The following is a 23,481-nucleotide window of genomic DNA, read 5'->3' on the forward strand; positions in this document are numbered from 1 at the left end:
AACTTCTCCATCGTCGATAATAAAGAGTTGTCGAAAAATGATCACAAAAACTAAATCTATTTTAATGTTTGATACAATTTTATTGTATATCGATAACTATTATTGAAATAACTGAAAAGCAGTAAAAGGAAGAAAAAATTTTAGAGTTACTGAACTAATAAAAAATCTTGCAAGCAAACTAATAATTATTATAGATATTTTTTAATAAACTCTTTTCTCTTATTTTTAAAATTATTTATTCAATGTATCAATAATTTTCAAAGTAAACATTTTGCTTATAAACTGTACAATACATTTATTCAGAATATCAATACGGTCAATTGTTACTCTTACTTTATCTGTCTAAATATCTGTAGCAATGTATTTACAGCAAATTTATTCTTACAAAGACGCTGTAGAAATACCTTAATTTACGAATTACAATTGATCTGTGCGATTTTAATTTCAGGCTCCTAAGAAACGATTCTATTTTCCAGTTTCTAACTATTTGTCTCTCTATTACATCAACGAACAATTGTTATAGGATCAAATCAATGTATAGATTAATTATGACTGCATCGATTCTCAATTATATTATATACATTTTCTGTGAAAAGATACTTCTTACTATCGGAAGCAGTAGTTCCATTAACTTAACTCACACCTAAAGATTTTTTATCAAAAGTACTTCTTAAAATTTCTAGGTTCAAAGAATCTATGATACGTTCTGCGAGAACCGTATATTCATTTGCGCTAACAACAAAATCAGTAGAATCGCAGTACAGTTGATTATTGTAAATATTACGTTCCTTAACACGTTGAGTGCCGCACGATTTTGACGAGAAAAATATACAAAATGAAAATAATGTAACATCAACTTATGTAATTGAATTATGTTATTATTATTGCAGGTTTATCTTGTCTAATGTCACTGCATTAGGTGATATTACTTGTAATATAGAAAAGTTTTCAAATAATCATCGTTTAATCGAGTGAATTATATTAATTCGATTTGGTTGTGGTCACTGGTGACCCCATGGCATCCAACGTGTTAATAAAAATACATGGATATCAATTAAATTTTATAAAGGAAACCTAGTGTCATTATATCAGACTTATTTCAGTGTTGTAAACGCAACATAATTGTAACTAATTTCTTATGTTACGTGGGCGGAGAATATCGATGATAAGGCCAACAATAATGCGGAGGTGGTGGTGGCTGAGGCGGTTGAGCTGATGAAGGTACGGATACCGATGGATGTTGCGAACCTGACGCTCCTGTTGGGTACAAGTGATGAGTGTGATGGGAATGATGACCATGACAATTTGCGCCTGTACCTCGAGACGTCGGGGATGAATCTAACGTCACGCCAGACTGTGCTTGGCAAGCCATCATCAATCCGTGGAAATCGAATTTGTAAGCGTAACGCTTTCCGTGAACCTTCGTCATTATATTCTTGTCATAATAGTACCTGCAACATCGAGCAAACCTTCGTTGATTTCGTTCATTCTTTTTGCCAACGAAACACGTCAATGTTTCATGGAATATCCTCGCCTTTCAACCCTTTATAACAGTGTCAACAAGTTGACATTCCAACTGATTCACTCGATTAAAATGAATTACCAAATACACGATTGTTGTAGTAAACTGTCTACTTCGTCCAAAACAATGCAATACTTTGGAAACAATTCCAAATGCGAAGGGAAGCCAAACCACGGCGTCCGCTGTTAAAGTAGAAACGAATATTTAAGTCAGACAGCAAGTAGAAAAGCGATACTTCACATAATTTAATGTTACCAATTAACACGTTGACTGTCACGAGAATTTCGAGCGTTTTGTGTTGTAATACTTATTCTTCCATTACAAAGGCAAATGGTATTAGAAATAATTATTAATGATTTGATATCACTGTACCCGTATTACACTATTATCTATCTGCTTATGTTACTAAATATTTTTATTCAACATCAATTTCCTTATTGTGGTTATTTTCAAGTCATCTGGAAGCTCCAGTCATCGGTGACAATCGTGGCAGTTAACGTATTAAAAGTGGATTCTTGTAAAAAGACAACTAGCAAATGATACCGTTTAGGATGAGATACGCTTTCACCCTTGACTGACTGTTAACCTTCCAATAACTCACAATCCTGTTCATTCTATCACAACTAACTTTGAACCTTCTAGAACTTCAAGTCCGACTTCTTTTAGTACCTCTTCAAACTGTTTATATAGAACTGATCATCGCGACACTGAATTTGGCAAAAACACCAGTCTGAATGATTCTCTCTGCAATCGAGGTTACCTGAGCGCCCGCGACAGTTTGTCGTAGTTCATGTTCGGTTTGCTCTTCCGTTCGCCCCATCTGCGCGCGACCTCGTCAGGATCGGTGAGTTTGAACTCCCCGTTCGAGCCCTCCCACGCGATGCAGGTAGAATTCGACGAATCCGAGAGCAGCTCCAGCAGGAATTGCCAGAGTTGAACCTGTCCGCCTCCAACCGCCCCGGAACCCCCGGCTCCAGCTGTCGATCCAATCAGCGAGCAAGTCCTTTGGAGGAGGCTGAACCTCTCTGCGAACAAGAAGCAGAGATACGCATGCACCAACTCGACCGTGTCCGACTGCTGTATCGAGGCGAGGTCGATCCGCTGAGAGGGACGAGCGTTGGGATCAAACACGAGGATCGTTCAACTGGTCTGTACTGAACTTTCTGATTCTCCTTTCCAGCTTTTCGGTTAACACTTTAGCACCCGGTAATTCCAGGATACGAGATACTACGTCAAATACTAAACGTTTTACGGAATCATTTAATGCGAATTAATTCTGTTTTGATACGCTGAAAACAAACCGATTTAGAAAGTATACATAATATTACGGTTATCACGTTAAAAATATTTGACTTCATGGATGGTACATTAAGGAAATTTTACAGAAAAAGAAACTTTACTTTGTTTGACTTCGCAGAACAAAACGCGGTAACCTTTTGTTGGGTGTTAAAGTGTTAATTGCCAGTAGCGTGTCGGTTTTGCGCGATTATTTATTGTAATAATTGGCAGCTTCGAGTTGGGTTAAGCGATGCCAGTTTTATGAAGTATTAAGTACATATATTTTGTAAGAATTAAAGTCTAGGACTAATGCCTAAGAAGAAATGGTTGATTGAAGTTTCGAAACGCACAATTTCTTGTTTAACGAAACAAGCCTCTATGGAAGAAGTAAAATATGTCAATGTAGTACTTCGAGAAACTCCAATCATAACAGATTGAATAATATTTAACTTGTCAATGACTAAGGTTGAGAAACTAATTAATTGCATTGAAGGGAACGTGGAGAAATTATAAAACTAAGTAGAGGGCTGAGAAGGAATTGTGCAAGAAGATAGATAGTCTGGGAGCGCTTGTTGTTTTCTGCTCAACATATAAACAAACTTCTGTCGAATATAAATTCACTTCTTATAAACAGCACCAATGTTTACGAAACGAGTTGATAGGTTAAATATTATCAAATACCGTTGTAAAGTATGGCAGCTGCCGAAGGGTGGAATCTGGTATCCTGCTGAAGATGCAGCGGGTGCGTTTGAATCCTCCACATTACGCGACGAAAGATATTTTAAGCCTAATCCTTCACCGTATGTGCAACGGTGGTTGACAGGCCCATTGTCAATCCCCTAATGATCATGGAGCACGTGTTTGCCACTATAATTTCCAGTAGTTTTCGCTTCATACCCGAATCTTTGCAGTTCCGTACCATATTTCATCATACTTGAAGTATTAAGAATTCCCTCATCGATCATCAATCCTTTCCAATATTCATATTAAATCGCCCAGTCGTCACAAAAGAACTAGCGTACAGAAATAATTTAAAAATCAAATCATAATCAATATCCCTTAGGAGTTGAAACATTTGTAAAAGTGTTCAAGTTTTTTCTATCGACCAAATTTTTGTCTTCTTTTCTTTTTCTTTCTCTCAGTTGAATATTAATTTAAAATTGTGTCGCACTGAAGATCCGGTTGCGTGTCGCGCAAATAGTTTAAAGTTCATATAAATTGTCGACATTTAAAACGACGTTTTCGTCGCTTGTTTAATTAAACATAACTGAAATATTTCCCGCGCGATCTTCCAAGTGTCTTTGATCGTACGGAGGGTAAAAGCGATCATAACAAACAGCGAAACGGTCACGTCGTATACATTTTACAGACGCACAAACGTATACGCACAAACGTTGATCACTGGGTCCGATAAAACGCGGGTATCTTCGGAATAAAACGTATCGGTCGGTGGACAGAGTGTAACTGAGCGACCTTTGCCCCCGGTGATTTCAGCCCTTATCGTCCCCACTCCAACTCCCGTGGAAGGAATACCTTTACACCTCAATACGGTATGCGACTGTACCTCCTGCTTCACCCACTCTCGTTGCCACGAGGGCCAATGCCAGTTTACGCAAGTCAACCATCCAGTTTATGCAATTTTCAGTGCTCCCATTCTCTTTCTGTTTATTCCTCCCCTTACCTTCGAGCGGCCCGCTACTGGTTGTTTCGTCTTGTAATAATGCAATACGTATGCATTGGGTCCGCGTCGAAACAAAGTCACCTTTGAAAAAAGAAAACATTTTAACGGTAATCCTTAGTATTACCAGCAATTTTGTAGAAGGCTTCTTTTTAAAAGTCTCCAACAATAGATGCAGATCGGCACCCTGAAACGATGGTTATTAATCTCTTTACACCCTGTACATACAGTGCGCCTACAGAAAATGTACTCGATGATTGGTGCAAAAGGTTAAGAACTTAATTATTTTACCCGAGCAACCAATCCATTAAGACAACCAGCCTGTAGCGAAACAGAAATTTTCACGAGAAAGTACGTTCACATTCGACAAACTCGAGATGAGTGTCACGAGGCATCAAACCAAAGCAACGAAATGCTTCTCAGAGAATTGAAAATTCTTTTAGTATTACTACTGTGTCACTGCTATTACATTAACACGTTAAACGCCACGTGATCGCTGACTGACAATATACTTTTCGTTCAGGCCGCAGCAGTGATCGTCCACGACATATGCATAATTTAAACAATTTTACAGAGAATACACGTGGTCTTATCGCAACCTTACATGTATCTTCGTTCGCTAGTGTATCGGCGATGTCAGACATCGCGGCCAAAGGGGAAAGGAAGGCAAAATAAGCTTGGCTCTCAACGCGTTAAATACCTTCTTATCTTACATTTTGTAACCATCGTATTACCATTATTGTATTAAATATCTTTTCGTATAATTTCTGGTAACACTCATTGCAGTGCACCTCGGGTACACGATGATCCATTGGAGAAGTGCACGAGGTGATGCATCGAGTCAGCTTTCCGCGGTGGAGAAGGTGTCGGCGGTGGCCGCGAAAGTTCGGCGAAGCGGCAGCCTAGCCGACGCGTAAAATTATCCCGTATACGGTGGAGATTCGGGGGATGTTTCGCGCTCATCAAGAAAACAATATAGCTGCGCCCCGCGGCGAGCTTACCGCCCCTAGCCCGTTAGAGTTTGCACATCCTAGCCAAGCCCCGGTCGCATCCCCTTCGCGCCACAGGGGCCAGGGGGCGGAGGAAGGTGGGAAGCGGTTACTGCGAGGCCGTAACCCACCGCCCCCCCCCACCGATGCCGCCACCTTTCCGCCGCCCTAAACACTCGATGGTTTATTCATGAGGGCTCTCTCACCGCGATAACACTGATTCGTTTAATAAACGGCCGCTGCCGGGCGCGCGGAGTGGGCTCCCGAAGAGAGAGCACCTACAACGTTATTCAAACGGACAATATATCTCCGAGGCTTACGGTGCCAAGACTCCGCTCTTCTCTGCTTTTCGACGCGACGAAAGTCGGATCGGCTCTTTTCCACTTTCCGCGGCCCGCCGCGCAGTCACCCGGGAAGAATAACTTTTGCCCGCCTCCGCTGAAACTTCTGGCCACCCCCCGCTTTGTCCCGACGATTTCCCTCATTCCTCCTCTGCCGTGCGTCCTAACCTCACTTTTTTTATATTTCATATTCGTTTTCTTTTTTCCTTCTTTTAACAGAACACGCGTCGCCACGTTAGGCCCTGCTTCTGCTTTCTTCCTCCGTGAGACGATCTTCTGACTGGGGCGGTGATCTCCGACAGACGACGTTTTAGGGTTGATTGAAAATAATTATAGGAAACCGATGTATTAATGTAATGTAAGAATTGTAAAATGAAGTGATGTAGAATTGTTTGCCTCCAGAGTAAATTGGTTGCCTTCCGGAGTTTTTGTTGTGTGTTTGATAGAAGTATAAGTGATTGTGATTCCATTAAGAAAATGGTTAGTCAACTGTAAAAAAGAATAATAATAAATTTAGCTATATGATTAATTTACTCGAAAGATAGAGGAATTTCTTGGAGATAAGAATCGTGGAAAGATCGAATACTTTGGAAATGTAGAGCGTTCAACATTCTTCTTTCGTCGAATCAATCGGAGGGGTGGGCAGCGGCAGACGAAGGGAGAAACGAGACTATTATCGCCTACGACATTTATTTTTCTACCGGACTCTTCTTATCTCTAAATAGATCGCGCCCTCGTTAAAGCCTTAGATAAGGTCCAAGTAGCCGCGCTAGTGGGCCAGAACCGGCCCTTGGGAACGGTTAGCCTCTTCCGGTCATTTTCAATCTGAACCTAGACCCCTATTAACCTTCTCTAAGCTTCACGGACCTTTTGCCATTGGGGTTTACTGAGGGAATTGTACTGGTAATGCTTGCACTGACTTCCTGGCTAAGGAAAATATAAATGACGCCATTAAATAGAGTGTCCGCGAAAATGATCGTTTTCTCGAACGTGCCGATAGCGAAGATAAAATAGAACAGAGAATAGTTTATCGATGTTATATCGTGTAAACGCAGGTATAGTAATTTTACTTTTGCATATATTTTTCTGGATTTTTTATATGATTTTCATTAGTTTACCATCGTACAGGAGGGATTTCAATAAATTAAACTGGGTGAAGTTTAAGAAATTATATATTTCTCGGTTTATTTATCGCAGTGAAAGAAGTTAATTTTAAGTAGACGAGCGGTTAGCGATCAAATCGCTTATTTTCTCCGCCATGGCGATGATCACGGAATTTGGATTGCCAGAAATTGGCGAGGGTAACACACTGGCGTCCATTACTCGGAGTCCAGAAACATTCTTTACACTGAAAATAATAGAAATAATACGAATTAACAATTTTAATTTTACTATTCCAAATGTTTGATTCATTTTCCTATTCCGATGAATTTTAAGCGCAGTACCGTAACGCAAATCAACAAAATGTATGCTCCGCATTTGATACATTCACTGAGTTCTGAATCCTTTAACTTTCTTCGATCATTAAGTTTCCGATGATTGAAAGTAATTATGCACCGAAAAGGTGCACGTTATAAAATATCTGTTTTACCGTAACTCCGCATCAACAACTGCAGTCTCGTCATATCCCATTTTGCAGCTACCGCATGCGTGATAACTCGTGAGCCCGCCAATCCTCATCACGCATTCCGAGTACTCGACGTCTCGATAATCCTGTGGCAGGTGTCGGCATTCTTCTAGATCGGGATGATGAACCTTCGCTCCGTATTCACGGAACTTCTTCGACTCGAGGGTTCGAATCGCGAACGTTATCGCTGCGAGATTTTCATTTCATTTGAACAATTTCCAATGAATTTCTACTACTGAAAGAAATTCATTTACCCTCGTGGGTGCACAGAACGTCATCGTAGTTTTTCAGATAGGCAGGATCGATCTTCGGCTGATGACGAATGTTTCTGGATTTCAACGAAACGCTTCCGCGGCTCTTCGGTTGCAAACAATAAGACAAGTACAAAAAGCCTTCCTGAGAACTGTTGTTGTAGGACGGATAAAGCGATCTGTAAGGCTGTGCGTTCATTTAGGTATTATTTTCAGTGTAACCACATGTTGTATCGAAGATTCCTCGGAAGCTATTATAAATCTAAGTAAACTTCTATATTTAACATAAACTTCATTCGTAATAGTTACTACAAATTTTTAGTTACGGTATGCTATGATACATTTGAAAGCATTTCAATTCTTACAATTAATTAATGAGACTATCAAAATTGAAATTAATAAAATTTTCTTCGTTTTGATTAGTGTGAATGAACGTTTACCTCAGTCTTATAGTTAGACAAGGTTTTCAAAATCCTCTCTTCGGTAGAACCCATTCCAAATAGCATTACACCGCCATTGTCAGTGCGACCAGTCGCCATCACTCCGTTGGTTGCGTACCACCCTTTAAGTTACAAGACGATCGTTCAAAATACAATTAAACTGCGCAGAAATCGTTCAAACGTATCCCTTCACTCGCCTCTTCCGAAGACGAAATAATTAACCACTTCAGGCAGTGTTTGAAGCTTGAACAACGTTATGCTCACTTTAGCTTCCAGGCTCACGTAAACTGGAAGCATCAAATGGTCGAAGAAATTCTTCCCTACCGCTGGAAGATTTTGTACTATCGGTATCTAAAATTATTTCGCACGTTCAATTTAACTGATCATCGGTTAAACGTGTAGTTTTGGTACGATATTCGGTTACAGGTTACTTGAAATTTATCAAGGTCTTCGGCTGGTCCGACTCCTGAGAGCAAAAGCAATTGAGGTGTATTGATAACGCCAGCGCAAAGAATCACTTCCTTTCTCGCGCCAATTCGATTTATCGATCCGTCTTTGTAAATCACCTTGACACCATCCACAACCCTGCCGTCTTTAAAAAGGATCTGAAAGTTCGAGAAACCCGTGACCTTATGTGTGCAAAGCAGCAGCTTGAATTTGTGGAGGAAAGAGATAAAACGTATTCTTGTTCAACTAACGCTTTATGATTAATCGAAGTCTGGTTTTATTATATTGACTGGCTAAGAAATTTCATATGTAATTGAAAATGTTTTACTTAAGACATAGGATAAATTGGGGAGTGACGGTCCACTTTGTTTAAGAGAACTGAAGAGAACTGAGAAATCATAAATATAAATAAGAATAGATAGGCTTCTATGCAAGATTCAGTGAACCACTAAAAGCAATTGAAAATATAAATATTCGATAATCTGAACGAGGTCGAGCCACCTTATCGGGATTACCCCATTAAAGAAAAAAAGATGACGAAAAATGAGATTTTACTCATTGGGGATGCTAAGAACGAAAAGCATACTTTCGAAACCAGCGTATTCGTCAAGATATGTAAATTCTTCCTGTTCCAAGCGTTCTGCAGATACGCGTGAAACGTGGTCCACCTCGAACCCCTTCTGGTAGTGTACAATCCTTTCTGCAGAGTCACGTGGCTCGAATTCAGCGCGTCTTCCGACATGAGGAAAGCGTTCGCCAGAAACTCCTCTTCTGGACTGGACATCACGTTCATGATGTCGGACACCTTCTCAAAGTATGGTAGCAAGTCGGCGTGCAACCATCCGTCAGGCCACGCGTCATAATCTTCTGGTCTACCGAAAGAGTGGACGAGATGATTCATCTGGCCGCTTCCGCCCAATCCTTTGCCCCTCGGCACCTTCTGGACCTGAAGAGATTTCGAATTTACTGAACGTCCCCCGCTCTCCCTCTCGCGCAAACGATTTCTTTTCTCTGTTACGAACGTGAGATTCGTACGAGCATCACCGTTCAAATCACTAACATTCCTAGTAGAAACTGCGAAATTCTTTCTATCTAACCCTTTGTAGACGAATGTTACAAGTATTCTTCATAAGAAGATAGATCATACGTTAAATTCTTAACACTAGAACTACCAGATAGGTCAGAATGACTTACTTCTGATTTCCTCTTTTACAATTATTGAAAAGCTACAGATACTTGTACGAAAAATTATTAACGGAACTAATTCAGTAATAGCAAAACTGAAATGCAACTCAATTGGAATCTTAATAAATGCACGCTTATGATTTTTATAAAGAAATTTGTAAAAGTCAGTTTAAGTGATCGGTAGTTCTAGCGTTATTAGATTTTAGAATAGTAGGAAACTATTGATCTTTCGATATTTGAGTAGCTCAATTTTTGCTTGTATGTCGCGATATGAGGATATTCGTCGTGGAAGAGTTAAACACGATAGCTATTTTGATTTACGTGGTTCCAGAATCCTTTCGAGGAGAACTTCTGCGGTTCTGTTAGGTAGCTCCAGTCGAACTCGGTTCCCTGGGTCATCGGCGACAAAAGCGGCACCGAGGACACCCATCCGAAATATCCGCCCGCCTCGACTAACAGCACCGTCACGTTCGAAATCTCGGAGAGGCGGGACGCTATCACGCATCCGGATGTGCCAGCACCAACTCCGAGAGACACATTTTCGTATTATTATCGTTGGAGCGCGAAACATTTCGTTTATAAAAACCTCAGTGTCGTACGACTAAAGAGGCGAAACGACAGAAAGGTAAGTTGATACGCGAATACACGTGAACACGGATGTTAGCTCAAGATGCTCCACTTAAGCAACCTACAAATTCACGTGCACAGTGGATGTAACTGGATAAAGTCCAAATGTGCCAATTCCAGCGGTATTTGCTGCAATATGCGCCCCATTCTACGTGTTACATAATAATTCTCTAGAAGTAATTTCCTGCTTGATCAAAGCATGTACAAGCATGAATCTACCAATAACAAATTCCCCTGAACATCCGTAAACCGGCGTGTTTCAGCCGTGGATCCTTTTATCCAGTCACAAAAGTGATTTCAAGCTTCAGATTTCAGTAAGTGGATGGGAATATAATGCGCAAACAACATAGTAAAATGTTTGTTAACAGTTGTATCAGCCAATGATGCTTGTAAATCCGATTTGGCGCGTTGTTGCGGGTCACGACACGCGGGCAAATCCGTTTCGATCTAGTCGACAGACGGATTAAACGATCCAAGGAATTTTGTTGTTCGGCCACCCCCGCGAGCGAAATAGCGTAACTCGCACGGTGATTCTGGTCAGTGACCGTGCCAGTCGAATTGCATGTTCCACTTACCAATTATATAATCGTAATCTGCGTCCGCACGCTCGATCATGCTGGCTGGCCTGTTAAAGTAGCAATGATAGAGTACCGAGAGCAGCAACACGAGGGCCGAGAACAGCATGTAGTTCCACATCGTAGCGAAGGAACACTGGGGCCGCGAAACGTCCGCATTCGGTATCGATAAGAGAATGACTGCCAGGAACAGACACGGTCAGGGTGCAGTATAATTCCAATATTAAATTAGTGTTTCCGTTCGCAATCGATAGCCCTTCGCAATAAGACGAAAGTCTTGCACCATTGCGTTTCAATGGTAATGAAAGCACGTGAATCGTTTTCAATGATAGATTAACCGATGATTAATACAAACATTGTTCTTGTTAATATTTTGATTGTGTTGTTAATCGGTAAATAAATTGTTTTCCCAATGCCTGTGGCACGTAAGTGTGAGGAACAGGCTACTTTAATAGTTTTCTTTTTATTATTGTTGTTCTAATTGAATGCGTGAGTGATAGATTTTAGTAGATCAGTTTAATCAAAGTAGCATTTTATGATTATTGTTTTGGGGGTGCTTTTACCACCCCTGTTGAATTAATATCGCAACCAACGTTATCGATGCGGCATGAAATAAGAATGTAATGTTACCAACGGTAGGAGTTAAAATGAAATCATTGACATCACAGACTTAAAATAGTCTGTGCTTAAGATATCTATCTTAAATCTGTGGTGCTGACTTTTCATGTTGAACATGTTTTCAGTAGATGGCGCGGTAAGTACTTTCTATATGAATGGACATAAAGTGTGTATAATCGCATATAATGCGTAAAATCATTTATTTAAATTTTATTTCAAGTTTAGGACGGAAAAATAAGACAATAATGAAAATAATGGATACGGAGAATATGAACGCCAGCTGAGCAACAACTTCGTGATACACGCATTAAAGTTTCGTTTGTGAAAGGCTGCTCTATATATGTGTACTCAGTGCTGTAATATGTCGTCATGTTTGATTTCAAAAGAAGCGCGCTGTGTATATAACAGAAACGTTATAGTACAAACGCGTACCTCGTCTGTGGTGTAGTAAAAATTCGAATTTACTCATTTTGTATTAATTTTATTTTCATTTTGTATAAAATAAAAGTACTATAAACATTTTAAGAAATAATTCATAAAGCAGGTCTTTATTAAGTAATTATTGCGTTATAGAAGTAAAAATGAATTATAAAGTACCGATTCGAACTTATGGACGGAATAAATGTAAAGAAGTTACAATTTCATTACAAAAATTAAATATTTCTACAATAAATAAGTTAACTTCTACTTCTTTTAAAAAAGAATCGGTTACTGTAGACAAGAAAAGCGACAGTAACGATTCCCTGTTTCATGATCCATTTGAAACAACATTTGACAGACTTCTTAAAGATACAAAGTAAATATTTTTATTATTCTCATTATTTTTGTTTAATATAACAGTGTCTGACTTTTTTCTTTTTACAGATCTTCAAAACAATCATCCAAAACAAATATTGTTAATGCTTTAAAAAGTAATGAACAAAAAGATTCTGATTTAAAGATCAGTGTATCTGAGGCACGTGATGATAAATATTTATTATATGATGATATCAAGGTACCTAATGTTAGCTTAAAGCGTGTTTTAAGAAGAAAGAGAAATGAAAAGACTATAATGGAAGTACAGAGGAAAATTATACGAAAAAATACATTGGTAAGTGAAAGTAATATTAATCGTAAATCGAGCTCTATTGAATTAATTTTTATTGATATGTTATAACTAGAGTGAGAAGAAAATATGTGTATAGAAACTATATTTATAGTTAATGAAAGAACATTAATGAAAATCTTTAAATAACTAGGTGAAAAACAATAATGTTTATAAGAAAAAATTACGTAAGGCAAAAACAAAAAAGAAATTAATGCTCAGTAATTCAAATATCAGTTCTTCACAATTGATCTCAGAATTTAAAGATTACTATATTAATGATAGAAAAATATCAGAAGAAAATTATGGTAAAAATCATGAAACTGTAAATTCCGTTGAAAGTTTGAAAATGAAGTCAGGTGTTTTAATTTTGGATGGAAGCAATATATCAGCAGGAGAGAATAAAATGAATAGAATAAAAAAGAAATTGAAGAAACAACAAGGACATATGTTGGAAAACCATGAATTAATAAAGTATGCTGAAATGACTAAGGAAAATTTTAATTTAAAATATGATAATATATGTATGAAACATTGTTTTGTCAAAATAAAAAAATTAGAAAGATCTTTTATGAAACCATCGCATCCCATTAAAAAGTTTGAAAATATAATGAGTAGTACACCTATTGGTAGACCAATAAGACCTACTAAAGTACTTAATTTGTCACCAATTTCTATTACATATTCTGAAAAATTGAATGAATCTATGACATGTACAGATAAATCACCTGGTGCAAGTAATTCAAATTTAGTTCCTGTAGAAAATCTGCATATAAATATAGATGTGTCTGAAAAATTTGATACATCGAAAAAACATGTATTAAACAAAAGTGATAAAATGTTATTTGTTTGTGAAACAGATACATCCAATTATATTAATAATAGTAATAAGAAACAACGAAAATGCGCGATGCAAGAAACATTTAACAAATTTTGTGAAATAGCAGAAAATGTTTCAGGAACTGAAATCAATGAACACAATCCATTATATGTGTCCTCTATGAAAAAGGAATATATACCATCAAATAAAGTACAAAAAAGACATTTGAATTTTTCTCTTGATGAAGATAGATCACAGTCTTTATTTGATGACACTAATGAGAATAAAATTTCATTACATAATAAAGTAAAAGAAAATGCATATGATTCAGTAATTGTAGTTAAATCGAAAAGCACAAATATTTCGATTGATGGTATAGAATGTAAATCAGAGACTGAAGAATTAGATTTAAAAAAAAATAATGTAAATATGACCAAGGAAGCTAAAACTCCAGGTAGTATAAATAAGAGATTAAGTGCAAATAAAGTTATTGCAATTAATGACAAAAGCAACAATGCGATTGAACCATGTATAATTTTGACACAACTACAAGATCCATTTAGAATTACAAAAAAAAGAAAACAATATCGTAAATGGGAGCTTGACTTAACTAATATTACAGAAGATTGTGATAACAGTTTCCAGTTAAAGAAAACTAGAATGTCAATAAAAGAAGTACAAAATAGTAAAAGAACAAATTTATCTAGGAGAACATTACGATCAATAGAAAACATACCAGAAACACGTGTTAGTAATGTATCAACAAAAATAGAGAAACCTATATATTTAAAGGCAGGTAAATCATGGGCAAGATCATTATCTATTTTAAATAGTATTCAAAATGAATCCAATTTGGATAAGTTATCTATTGGGAAAGGTAAACAATGGAGAAATAGTGTTGTGGACATTTTGAATATGCAAAAGCAAGGTAATTATAAAATTAATAAACACTTATTTCTAATACTTTTTATTATGTTTCAAAATTTGAGGTTTATAACAAATTGGAATTTGTATTAATTTTCCTACTATATCATGAAAGATTGAATATGATATACAAACATTTGACTATCATTCTTTTTTATATTTGGCAAAACAAAATTTTATTTCGTGATTTATTAACCTGTAATTTTAATATTTCAATATTTTTCATATTTATACTTTGTTTATTATATATTTTGTATTTATATTTTAATATTTTTTAATGAATTTTGTATGATAAATGTACGTTTTTGTTACTATAAAAAATGTAAGAAGTATGTTTATAAATGGGTGGGTTCTTCATTTAGTATGATTAATATAAACAAGTAAAGCAAATTCATAGCTGAAAGAATGATTTGTATAAATGTTTTACTCATTTGTGTGTAGGTATTTTTCAAAGTTGTATAAGAAAAACTGAAAGTGACAAAGATCTACAAGCAAGTATTGAAACAGTCACCACATCTGAACATGAATTGGATAACAAGAAAGGCAGAACTTGTGACTCTACCAGTCTAGGACGCCCAAGCAAAAGAATATCAGTTCGTGTAGTCCCAATTAATAAAACTCTAAAATCAATAGAAGACGCTCAATTTCTTGAAGTTTATGGAATCGTTCCTGTAAAGAGTCAAAGATTCACCTTAATAAATAGTGAGATAATTCCTTACTTTGTTCTGTTAAGGAAGAAATGTGATATATTCTTTTTAAATGCTATATTTCTTTACAGGTCCACAAAAATCTTGTGTATTTAATGTTCAAGATGATGACATTGATGGTCACATTAACAATGAACATGTAATTTTGGCAGCAAAAGAAGTTATTCTTGAAAAATGTTCACAGCAAGATTATATACCATTTTCTACGTATTTTTCAGATTCGTTAGTATACGCTCATATCGATATCTTAAACATTGTTTAATATATTCTAATGTAGTTATTTTTAATTAGGTATTTAAATCACTGTCGAAAAATTGGAGAAGGCGTGTATGGAGAAGTTTTTCTTTATGAACATAATGATAAAAAATCTGTTATAAAAATTATTCCTATAGAAGGCAATGAATATGTTAATGGAGAGCCTCAAAAGAAGTTTCATGAAATATTATCAGAAATTGTTATAGCAATGTAATAACAAATTCTAATTCTATCGCATAAAAATACCAATTCTAACATTAATATTTAATTAAACATATTTTCAGGGAATTACACAATTTGAGATTTAACCCAAAATATAATACAGATGGGTTTGTAGAAGTGGAAAATATTAAATGTCTTAAAGGAAAATACCCAAAGAAGCTTGTTGATCTATGGACTATTTATGATGAGGAGAAACACTCTGAAAATGATTGTCCATCTATGTTTAATGAGAACCAGTTATACATTATTCTAGAACTTGGTCATGGTGGTCAAGATTTAGAGGCATTTGTATTTCCTACAGCAGATGAAGCTTATGCTCTATTTGTACAGGTTTAAAAATTTTTTTTTAATTTTTTCATTTTTCGGGCGTAAAATATGCAATCTAATTCAACTGTGTAACTGTTTTTATTTATGTTTAATTACTAATGATAGGCAGCATTAGCATTAGCAGTCGCAGAAAAAGCTGTTGAATTTGAACACAGAGACTTGCATTGGGGTAACATATTAATATCTCCAACAACTGAATCTCATATACATTATAAACTAGGAAAGAAACGAATTCAATTAATTAGTAAAGGTGTAAAGGTATGTTGATATCGTAAGTTATGTTTCATTAAATTTAGTAATCTTTTAAAGTAGATTAAAATATAAAGCTTTCCTTTTTCATTATAGGTGTCTATAATAGACTTTACACTTTCAAGAGTAACATATCAAGGATGCAGCGTATTTAATGATCTTGCATCTGATCCTAGTCTTTTTACGGCTCAGGGCGAATATCAATTTGAAATTTATCGTTTGATGAAAGACAAGATCAAGTGAGTATATATGCTTACATATAATTTTTATAAGAATTACTAAACTGTATACTTATAAAAACTATTTCAGAAATAATTGGCAAACATTTGAACCGTACACAAATATTTTATGGCTACATTATACTTTAGATAAAATGATTACAGCAGTTAGGTACAGAAGAAAAACCTTAAAAGCACATAAAAATGGTATAATAAAGTTGAAAGAATTGAAAAACGAAATCTTGTCATACACAAGTGCTTTCGATTTTATAACAAATTGTAATAGAATTAACAATTTGCTATGCACTGACTCAGAATCTCATCTTGCATCAATTTTAAAGGAGGAAATGATTATTGCATGATATAAATATTTAATGAACATTGTTATAATACAAATTTAATATTGAATCATTTTATTGTCACATTATCCGATATAAATATGATCTATTGCAATATTTTTAAACATGTTATTAACATTATATGAATAACTAATTTTATGGTAAAACAAAATTGTCTCATTTTTCTTACAAATTACAATTAGATTTTGTTTTTAACCCTATATTTTGAATGTTGTATAGTTTTTCTTTTTAAATAATTATATTTAAGATTTAAAAATTCAGAGATATATTTATTTCTAACTGTAACGTTTACTTTTTAAGTAAGTCGTTGTATATAAATTAAATTTTAATTCAGAAATATACGTATCTATTCATTTTATTATAAATTCATAAAATAGGAGCTGCCTTGGAAAACAGTTTCTTAAGAATTACAACTTAAAGTATATAAATTGTAATGGAATACATGCAATATTAAAAAGTATGCATTCAATAAAAAAAAAGTATCTAAAAGTAAATTATAAAATTTATCCACCTAAAGGAAAAACTTTTTAAAAGAATGAACAAATCTTGTAACCAATGGTTTGTTTAATAGACTCAATCTGTGTAAATAGATTTTGAACAGTTATAATTATTGCTCATTTTATGGTATGCACTGCACTGATTAATGAAACACCATCTTTGCTGATCAAACTGCAAATTAAAATACATGACCATGTAATAATACGTACTACGTATAAGCCATGAAAATGCAATAAAAATTTTGAAAAAAAACTTACAGTATTATCTTTTATGGCATGTTTTTCCTTCTCACACTCATTTTCAAATTGTGGTAACTTTCTATCATTGACACAACTACAATATAAAATTACTATAAAATCAAGTACTATTTTATAAAAAGATACTGATACTTTACCCACAATCTTCTTCTAAATTTAATTTGTAGTTTTCTGTTTGTGTAGAATATTTTTGAGTTTGACTTGAAATAATAAATTGCCATTGACTTTGTAAGTGTGAATTACTTTGTTCTCTTAAACGTGTTAAATCCAATTTATTTGAAATTTCTTTAAAAAAAATTCATAAGAATTTATTTAAGAATAATACAATGAATTTCAAGAATCAGTTAAAGGCATTGGTCTAAATTACCTTTTTCATATATATTTGTATGCATAACTTTTTGCGTTTTGTTAAAGTCTCCATAAAATTCTTTTTGTATATCTGTCTCGTAAAAGTGTTGATGTTCATTTTTCGTAGTAATAAAATCTGAATTATTGTCCATAATTATAGTTATTCTTTCATAAAGTTCTGCCAGTTTTTTCATATCCAATGACTACAAGTAATGGTTTTCATTCATTAATTATTTTCAGTAAAAAATATATTTACATACTTGTAACCAGTTTTCTAAATCAAATGTTCTTCCGTCATTCATAACAGTTTTTTCATCTTCAAATTGTTTTTGTAAAGTATCAACTTTTTGTTTGTGACTTTTATAAAGGGCATTCCAACTGCTGTCATAAACATTCTTCATGGATATTATCTTATCTTGAAATTGATCTATCTGTAACTGTATAATATTTTTAAGTCATAATGAAAAAATTTCTTTTTAAAAGTAATTAAATAATATCTACTTTAAGATCTGTATTTTCTTCTGTTAACCGACTTATAATATCTTGAAGATTTTTCATTTCAGAATTTTTACTTTCAATTTGATTTCGAAGCTTTTGACTGCTATTCTGATTTTCATTATCTCGAATTTCTAGAGGATTTATTGTATACCGTACATTCAATATATCTTCATCTACAGAATTTAATTGTTGAAATATCGTATAATCATTTTCTAAGATTTTATTCTTTATATTTATACTTCTTAATAGTTGCTGATTCTGAATTTCTTCTATCTCATTTTCTTTTGTTTCCTTTTTCCAATTTTCACTTGGCTTCAAGTCTTCATTTATTTTTTGATATATCTATAAATAAAAGGAACGTGTTAATAGTTAATGCAAGAATAACAATATTATATATGATAAATTATTTCATTAACCAAGTATTTATCTTTCAAACTTTCATCGAAATAATCTTTTGATACAAGTTGCTTGTTAAAATTTGATATTCTTTCATGCACTTTATTGGACAGTGTATACAATTTGTTTCTTAATTTTTCTTCTATTGCTTCAGTATATAGTTTATGCGATAGTTCCGAATTTTCATTTTTCCAGTATTCAACATTCTGTTTCAAATTTTCGTTTTCATGTTCAAACGCATTTAAGTTATTATCTAGGTTTTTAATTTTGTTTTGATCATTCACGAGTTGAGTTTTTAAATTACTTAGCTCAGTTTTTAATTTCTTTTCACTTTTATCCAATTTTACAAGATCTTCTTGTAATAAATATATCACATCAATTTTATCGTTTTGCTCTGTTAAAGATAAGATAGTCTGATTCATTTCTGAAAGTTTATTTTCAGCAATTTTTAATTTTTTATTCAGTAGTATATTTTCATCAAACACGTTATGTAGCTTTTGTAAGTCCACCAACTCTGTATTTTTTATTTCTAATTCTTTTTTATACTTTTGGCATTCTTTTAATAATTTGTTTCTTATATTATGAAGATTCTTGTTTTGCGATTGCAGTACATTATAATTCTCATGACATTTACATAACTCAGTTTTAAGTATTTGATGTTGCTCCTCTAATTTGAGTATGAATTCGTCTTTTACACTAAGTTCTGTCATTATTTTTGTTAATTGTTCTTTAAATGCAGCATTATTTTCTTCCGAATGTATACCATCACCGTCCCCCTTTCTCCCTAAATACTGTGCAACTTCTTCCTTTAATCGAACAATTTCTTCATTTTTATTGTCTAACTCCTGTTGCTGTTTCTCTATTTCCTCAATTATTTGTACATGTTGATCTCCAGCACCTTGTTAATAGAATTTTTAATAATTGCTGCACAAATTTTTACAATTTCATGTAAGATAGAAAAACAAAAACAGTGAAAAACTGTACCTTGAATAGCTATACTTATTCTATCGATAAAAGATTTGAAGTATATTTCAAAAGCGCAATTAATCTGCTTGTCAGATAAATTATTTTTTTCTGCATACAATATTGTATTTAATAGTTCGTATAAAATTGTTTTAACAAATTCAATTATCTTTAATTGTATTTGGGACAAATCATTAGGTAGCTGTGTTATATAGGAATTGTACTTCTTATGTTTTTCATTAAATAGATTACATAATTTCAATATTCGCTCTTTCTTCAAAGATAAATCTAATAGAAAGGATATTATAATGTGTATTAATAAGTATTTTATAAAAATACAAATTGATTGCACCTTGGGAATCGTTGATAGCTGACTCTGTGTCTTTAAGCACATCATAAAAGTTGTATATTTGTTTAATCATGAAGGGTCGTTCAACTTCAAGGTATACTTGTAACTTTTGAGTGAGAGAGTGCAATTTGACCATAAAATGTGAAAAATATTCAAGTATTTCTTTATCTATTTCACTAATATTGTTCTTCTTATTTAACTTAATGATATAGTTGTGACATCCCTGAAAATAAATCTCATATAATTATTTATTTCGTATAAAAAAAAATATTAACTTAATTGTAGAAAGTGTTGAATTTTTAAGCTTGAAAAAAATGTACATTATCAGCCATCCCATTGAAAGAATTTTCACTGTTCGCAGAATTGGAAATATCTTCAAATTCTATTTCACTTGGATTATATTTATTTTGTCTTACATTTAACACAATTATACTATCTTTTGCATCTATAAAACAAATATTTATTAACATTGTTTGATACGTTCAAATATAGTTTTCATAAATAAGATTTGAAGTTATAATTTTACTTATGTTCTTCGAATCTGCTTCAGGTTCGCAATTTAAAATATCTGAAATTATATTTTTCAAATTCTGGTTGAAATAAATTTGTTGTTTATCATCTCCTACTGATTGCTTTAAATTTTCTATTTGTTGTAACAAGTGCTGACGTTCTATTTTATAACTTTGAAACCTTGTCATTAGACAATTTATATTGTACAATAAATTATTTGTCTCTGCAGCAATATCTAAGTCATTATTTACGCAATTATAAACATCTTCACATAAACCATTAAATTCCTCCAAATTGTTCAAAGCATGTTTTAAACTATTAACGAAATCGCCTGTTTCTCGTTTAAGTAAAAGTAATTGTTGTTTGTACTCGGAGATTTTAATAGTTTTTTCATCAATTTCCGTTTTTAAACTTTCTAACATGCGTTTTGTTTTCTCCTAATTAATAGAAGGTTGGAATAATTATAAAATATTGAAGTACTTTCTATACAATATTACAGAATTCATGTACCTGCTCTTCGTAAGTAACACTAGTTTCACTTATCAGCGTCAATAATCGTTTTATTTCTTCCTCTTGATCTGCAAGTATGCAACTTTGTTCATAATTTTGTTTTGCAAGATCGTCTTTTTCATATAAAGCTTTTTTTAGTTGATCTACAATCAAATCGTATTTTTCAGCTTTCTGAGCTAGTTGTTCCATTATTTGTAATTTCTTCTATAATGTAAAAACAATAAGTAAAATTGTAATCGTTTGAAAATGGATAATATCAATAAATTAATAGCAACTAACTGTGGCACATAATTTGAGTTCTTCAATCTCCTGTGATTGTAAGTAACAACTTTCATATTTTTTACTTAATTCTTGTTTTAGTTGGTTGATTAAGTATGTACTACTATGTAACTAAAAGAAAGTAAAATATAATATAAACAATTTATGTTTTAAGAAATTAATAGTGTATGAAATATATGTTACCTCTGATTTTAAATTTTCTATTGCACAGTTACGTTCATGTTCCACTTTTCTCAACTTATCACTCAATGTCTGTTAAATAATTATTAAATATTCATTATTTACCTATAATAGTTTTCAAGAAGCAGATGTCCTGAATTAATTTGTATGGTGTTACTGTATATACTTGCTTTGAGATTCTCTTGTTGCGTATTTATATAATCTTCCTTCTGTTTTAATGAAATCTGTAATCTTTCATTGAAACCTCGCATTTCATCTAATTCAACATCTCTTACCTTTAAAAGAAATATATTTATTCATGTATTACATGTACAAACTATCTATTATTACAATGCTTCGTACACAAAGTTCATTCTTCAAAACGATAATCTCAGAATCTTTTTGAATAATTATTCTTTTATGAATGCTGTTATTTATATTAAAATTAGATTCTGTTATTTCACTACTAGACTCCGATGAAGTTCCAATATCTTGAGAACTCTCACTGCGAGATGTACGAGATTCAAAACTTTCTTCTTCATAATTACTTGTTCGAAAACTGATTTTATCTGGTTCCATTACATTATTACTCTCTTCGCTGGACTTATATATGAATGATGTTTGCGATATAGCCTACATTTATGAATAATATTAATACAAATGTATTATTTAAATATTGTAAGCTATAAACACATTCATACAGATGCAGTTATAATTTTATTTGAACATTTGTCAACTTGACCATCAAATTGTATTCCTATATCATGCATTTCTTGTTCTACCTGTAATAAAACATTTATTCAAATAACAGTACCAAAAATTAATTGACATATAATTTTCATACCTGTAAAGCTATATCAACATATTCAACGCAGTGTGGTGTATTTTCAATATAATCTGGAAATTGGAAAGTAAAATGAGCTTATTAGTAAATTCATAAATAATATATTATGACTAATTCTATATTTTACCTCCAGTAGAGCGTGGTTTAGGCACAGATTTAAACTGTGATACTAACGTATAATTATTCATGGATGATTGTATATCAAATGCAGTTAAAGAATGAGGATAGAATTGAGAAGACTGATTTACAAGAGTCAACCTATCTTTATTACGTCGAAAATTTCTTTCAATAGGTAAATAAACTGATAAACACGAATTTGAATAAATCAGAGGAACTGATTTACCAACATTAACTAATGATCCCATTACATGATTACTTTGCACTGATTCCTTTATCTTCGGATTATAATCCTACAAAAGAAATTTGAAATTAATTTATAGATGTAGAAATATGTAAATACATTTAGAAAATTACTTACCAAATTTTGTAATTGTTCTTTTTGTTTGGGAGTAAGTTTGAGATTTTTATATTTTTGGAGTTCCCTTTTAACTATTTGGAGCTCACTTTGTGTACGTGAATTAAGCCGAATTATATTATCAACAACTACGTTGACTGGTATTATTTTTCCTATCTACGAAAATAAATATATATAAGTATATTATTATTTCCATTCTATATTGTTACTTATATAATTGATTTAATCCATACTGGAGAGCCATGTTCATTAAGTTCACGAAAATAACGTGAATTCTCCAAAGAATTTGAGCTCCAGGCTCTAATATCTGAACAAGAATCATATAATTTTAAACGACCTTCCAATCTTTTCCGTGGCAAAACATAATCACCATATGTCAAAGGTATTCCACTGTTAGGTCTACCAGCTAAAAAAATTCGGGGACCATGTTCCACGTAAGACATGTTGTTTACTTGTATTTTTAATTGATTCTATCCAGTTCATACATTTAATATTGCTACTAAAAATACAACTGGAAGAGTTTAAAAATTTCTCATTGAAAGTATAATTTATACAGCATACCGTATTACTTATATAATTGTTTCTATTTATATACCATAGTAACCATAAAAAACAATGCTTAATATTATGCAAATGTAAACACAAGGTGACC

General features: G+C 33.3%; 4 protein-coding genes across 13 annotated transcripts; 1 reads left to right on the forward strand and 3 right to left on the reverse strand.

Annotated features, from left to right (window-relative positions):
• Positions 1–403: 403 nt before the first annotated feature.
• On the reverse strand, positions 404–5,017 carry LOC116429681 (protein c-ets-1-B). Of its 6 annotated transcripts, none has more exons than XM_076371220.1 (6): positions 4,770–4,996; positions 4,365–4,562; positions 3,482–3,813; positions 2,283–2,547; positions 1,318–1,451; positions 404–1,257 (listed from the first exon to the last, which is right to left on the reverse strand). In XM_076371220.1, exons 3-6 carry the CDS (start codon positions 3,561–3,563, stop codon positions 1,142–1,144), a joined length of 597 nt encoding a protein of 198 aa, XP_076227335.1. In that variant the 5' UTR covers positions 3,564–3,813; positions 4,365–4,562; positions 4,770–4,996; the 3' UTR covers positions 404–1,141. The 6 variants fall into 6 exon arrangements, with proteins under 6 accessions (XP_076227335.1, XP_031838751.1, XP_031838750.1 ...); XM_031982891.2 differs by having other exon boundaries at positions 404–1,451; positions 3,482–3,639; positions 3,720–3,813; positions 4,482–4,665; XM_031982890.2 differs by having other exon boundaries at positions 404–1,451; positions 4,948–5,017.
• A 1,945-nt stretch (positions 5,018–6,962) lies between these two features.
• On the reverse strand, positions 6,963–11,163 carry LOC116429707 (neither inactivation nor afterpotential protein G). Its single transcript, XM_031982956.2, has 9 exons — positions 10,961–11,163; positions 10,080–10,282; positions 9,160–9,519; positions 8,558–8,731; positions 8,324–8,477; positions 8,127–8,248; positions 7,690–7,873; positions 7,400–7,622; positions 6,963–7,156 (listed from the first exon to the last, which is right to left on the reverse strand). Exons 1-9 carry the CDS (start codon positions 11,079–11,081, stop codon positions 7,021–7,023), a joined length of 1,677 nt encoding a protein of 558 aa, XP_031838816.1. The 5' UTR covers positions 11,082–11,163; the 3' UTR covers positions 6,963–7,020.
• A 341-nt stretch (positions 11,164–11,504) lies between these two features.
• On the forward strand, positions 11,505–16,893 carry Haspin (haspin). 3 transcript variants are annotated; one of them, XM_031982951.2, is made up of 11 exons: positions 11,505–11,714; positions 11,799–12,374; positions 12,443–12,668; positions 12,817–14,410; positions 14,848–15,108; positions 15,185–15,335; positions 15,405–15,578; positions 15,653–15,920; positions 16,023–16,175; positions 16,263–16,405; positions 16,476–16,893. In XM_031982951.2, the coding sequence occupies exons 2-11, from the start codon at positions 12,160–12,162 to the stop codon at positions 16,744–16,746; spliced, it is 3,456 nt and encodes a 1,151-aa protein (XP_031838811.2). In that variant the 5' UTR covers positions 11,505–11,714; positions 11,799–12,159; the 3' UTR covers positions 16,747–16,893. The 3 variants fall into 3 exon arrangements, with proteins under 3 accessions (XP_031838811.2, XP_031838812.2, XP_031838815.2); XM_031982952.2 differs by having other exon boundaries at positions 11,804–12,374; XM_031982955.2 differs by lacking the exons at positions 11,505–11,714; positions 16,263–16,405; positions 16,476–16,893 and having other exon boundaries at positions 11,776–12,374; positions 16,027–16,156.
• A 223-nt stretch (positions 16,894–17,116) lies between these two features.
• LOC116429672 (uncharacterized) lies at positions 17,117–23,387 on the reverse strand. 3 transcript variants are annotated; one of them, XM_076371198.1, is made up of 22 exons: positions 23,063–23,387; positions 22,833–22,985; positions 22,482–22,764; positions 22,355–22,407; positions 22,212–22,292; positions 21,874–22,143; positions 21,702–21,806; positions 21,535–21,603; positions 21,352–21,462; positions 21,073–21,276; positions 20,579–20,999; positions 20,373–20,497; positions 20,056–20,275; positions 19,725–19,991; positions 18,761–19,638; positions 18,584–18,686; positions 18,348–18,517; positions 18,107–18,283; positions 17,866–18,049; positions 17,636–17,783; positions 17,499–17,574; positions 17,117–17,412 (listed from the first exon to the last, which is right to left on the reverse strand). In XM_076371198.1, the coding sequence occupies exons 1-22, from the start codon at positions 23,270–23,272 to the stop codon at positions 17,317–17,319; spliced, it is 4,404 nt and encodes a 1,467-aa protein (XP_076227313.1). In that variant the 5' UTR covers positions 23,273–23,387; the 3' UTR covers positions 17,117–17,316. The 3 variants fall into 3 exon arrangements, with proteins under 3 accessions (XP_076227313.1, XP_031838727.2, XP_031838726.2); XM_031982867.2 differs by having other exon boundaries at positions 18,348–18,686; positions 21,073–21,273; XM_031982866.2 differs by having other exon boundaries at positions 18,348–18,686.
• Positions 23,388–23,481: the final 94 nt, after the last annotated feature.

Source organism: Nomia melanderi, chromosome 10 (genome assembly GCF_051020985.1).
Source record: "Nomia melanderi isolate GNS246 chromosome 10, iyNomMela1, whole genome shotgun sequence".
NCBI lineage: Eukaryota > Metazoa > Arthropoda > Insecta > Hymenoptera > Halictidae > Nomia > Nomia melanderi.

Bases quoted from the DNA above. Each gene is read 5' to 3' on its own strand.
- LOC116429672 (XM_031982866.2), bottom strand. From the start codon at position 23,272: ATGTCTTACGTGGAACATGGTCCCCGAATTTTTTTAGCTGGTAGACCT. The intron at 22,986-23,062 runs GTATGGATTAAA...TTATTTTCGTAG, and splicing joins TTAATGAACATGGCTCTCCA to ATAGGAAAAATAATACCAGT. The intron at 20,276-20,372 runs GTACATTTTTTT...ATTTATTTTCAG, and splicing joins TCAATGGGATGGCTGATAAT to GGATGTCACAACTATATCAT.
- LOC116429707 (XM_031982956.2), bottom strand. From the start codon at position 11,081: ATGTGGAACTACATGCTGTTCTCGGCCCTCGTGTTGCTGCTCTCGGTA. The intron at 8,732-9,159 runs GTATGCTTTTCG...TCGAACTTTCAG, and splicing joins CGAATACGCTGGTTTCGAAA to ATCCTTTTTAAAGACGGCAG. The intron at 8,249-8,323 runs GCGAGTGAAGGG...TGTAACTTAAAG, and splicing joins TTATTTCGTCTTCGGAAGAG to GGTGGTACGCAACCAACGGA.
- Haspin (XM_031982951.2), top strand. From the start codon at position 12,160: ATGAATTATAAAGTACCGATTCGAACTTATGGACGGAATAAATGTAAA. The intron at 12,375-12,442 runs GTAAATATTTTT...TTCTTTTTACAG, and splicing joins AGACTTCTTAAAGATACAAA to ATCTTCAAAACAATCATCCA. The intron at 14,411-14,847 runs GTAATTATAAAA...ATTTGTGTGTAG, and splicing joins TTTGAATATGCAAAAGCAAG to GTATTTTTCAAAGTTGTATA.
- LOC116429681 (XM_031982890.2), bottom strand. From the start codon at position 3,563: ATGTGGAGGATTCAAACGCACCCGCTGCATCTTCAGCAGGATACCAGA. The intron at 2,548-3,481 runs GTATTTGATAAT...TCTTGTTCGCAG, and splicing joins AGCTGCCATACTTTACAACG to AGAGGTTCAGCCTCCTCCAA. The intron at 1,452-2,282 runs GTAACCTCGATT...TCGATGTTGCAG, and splicing joins AAACTGTCGCGGGCGCTCAG to GTACTATTATGACAAGAATA.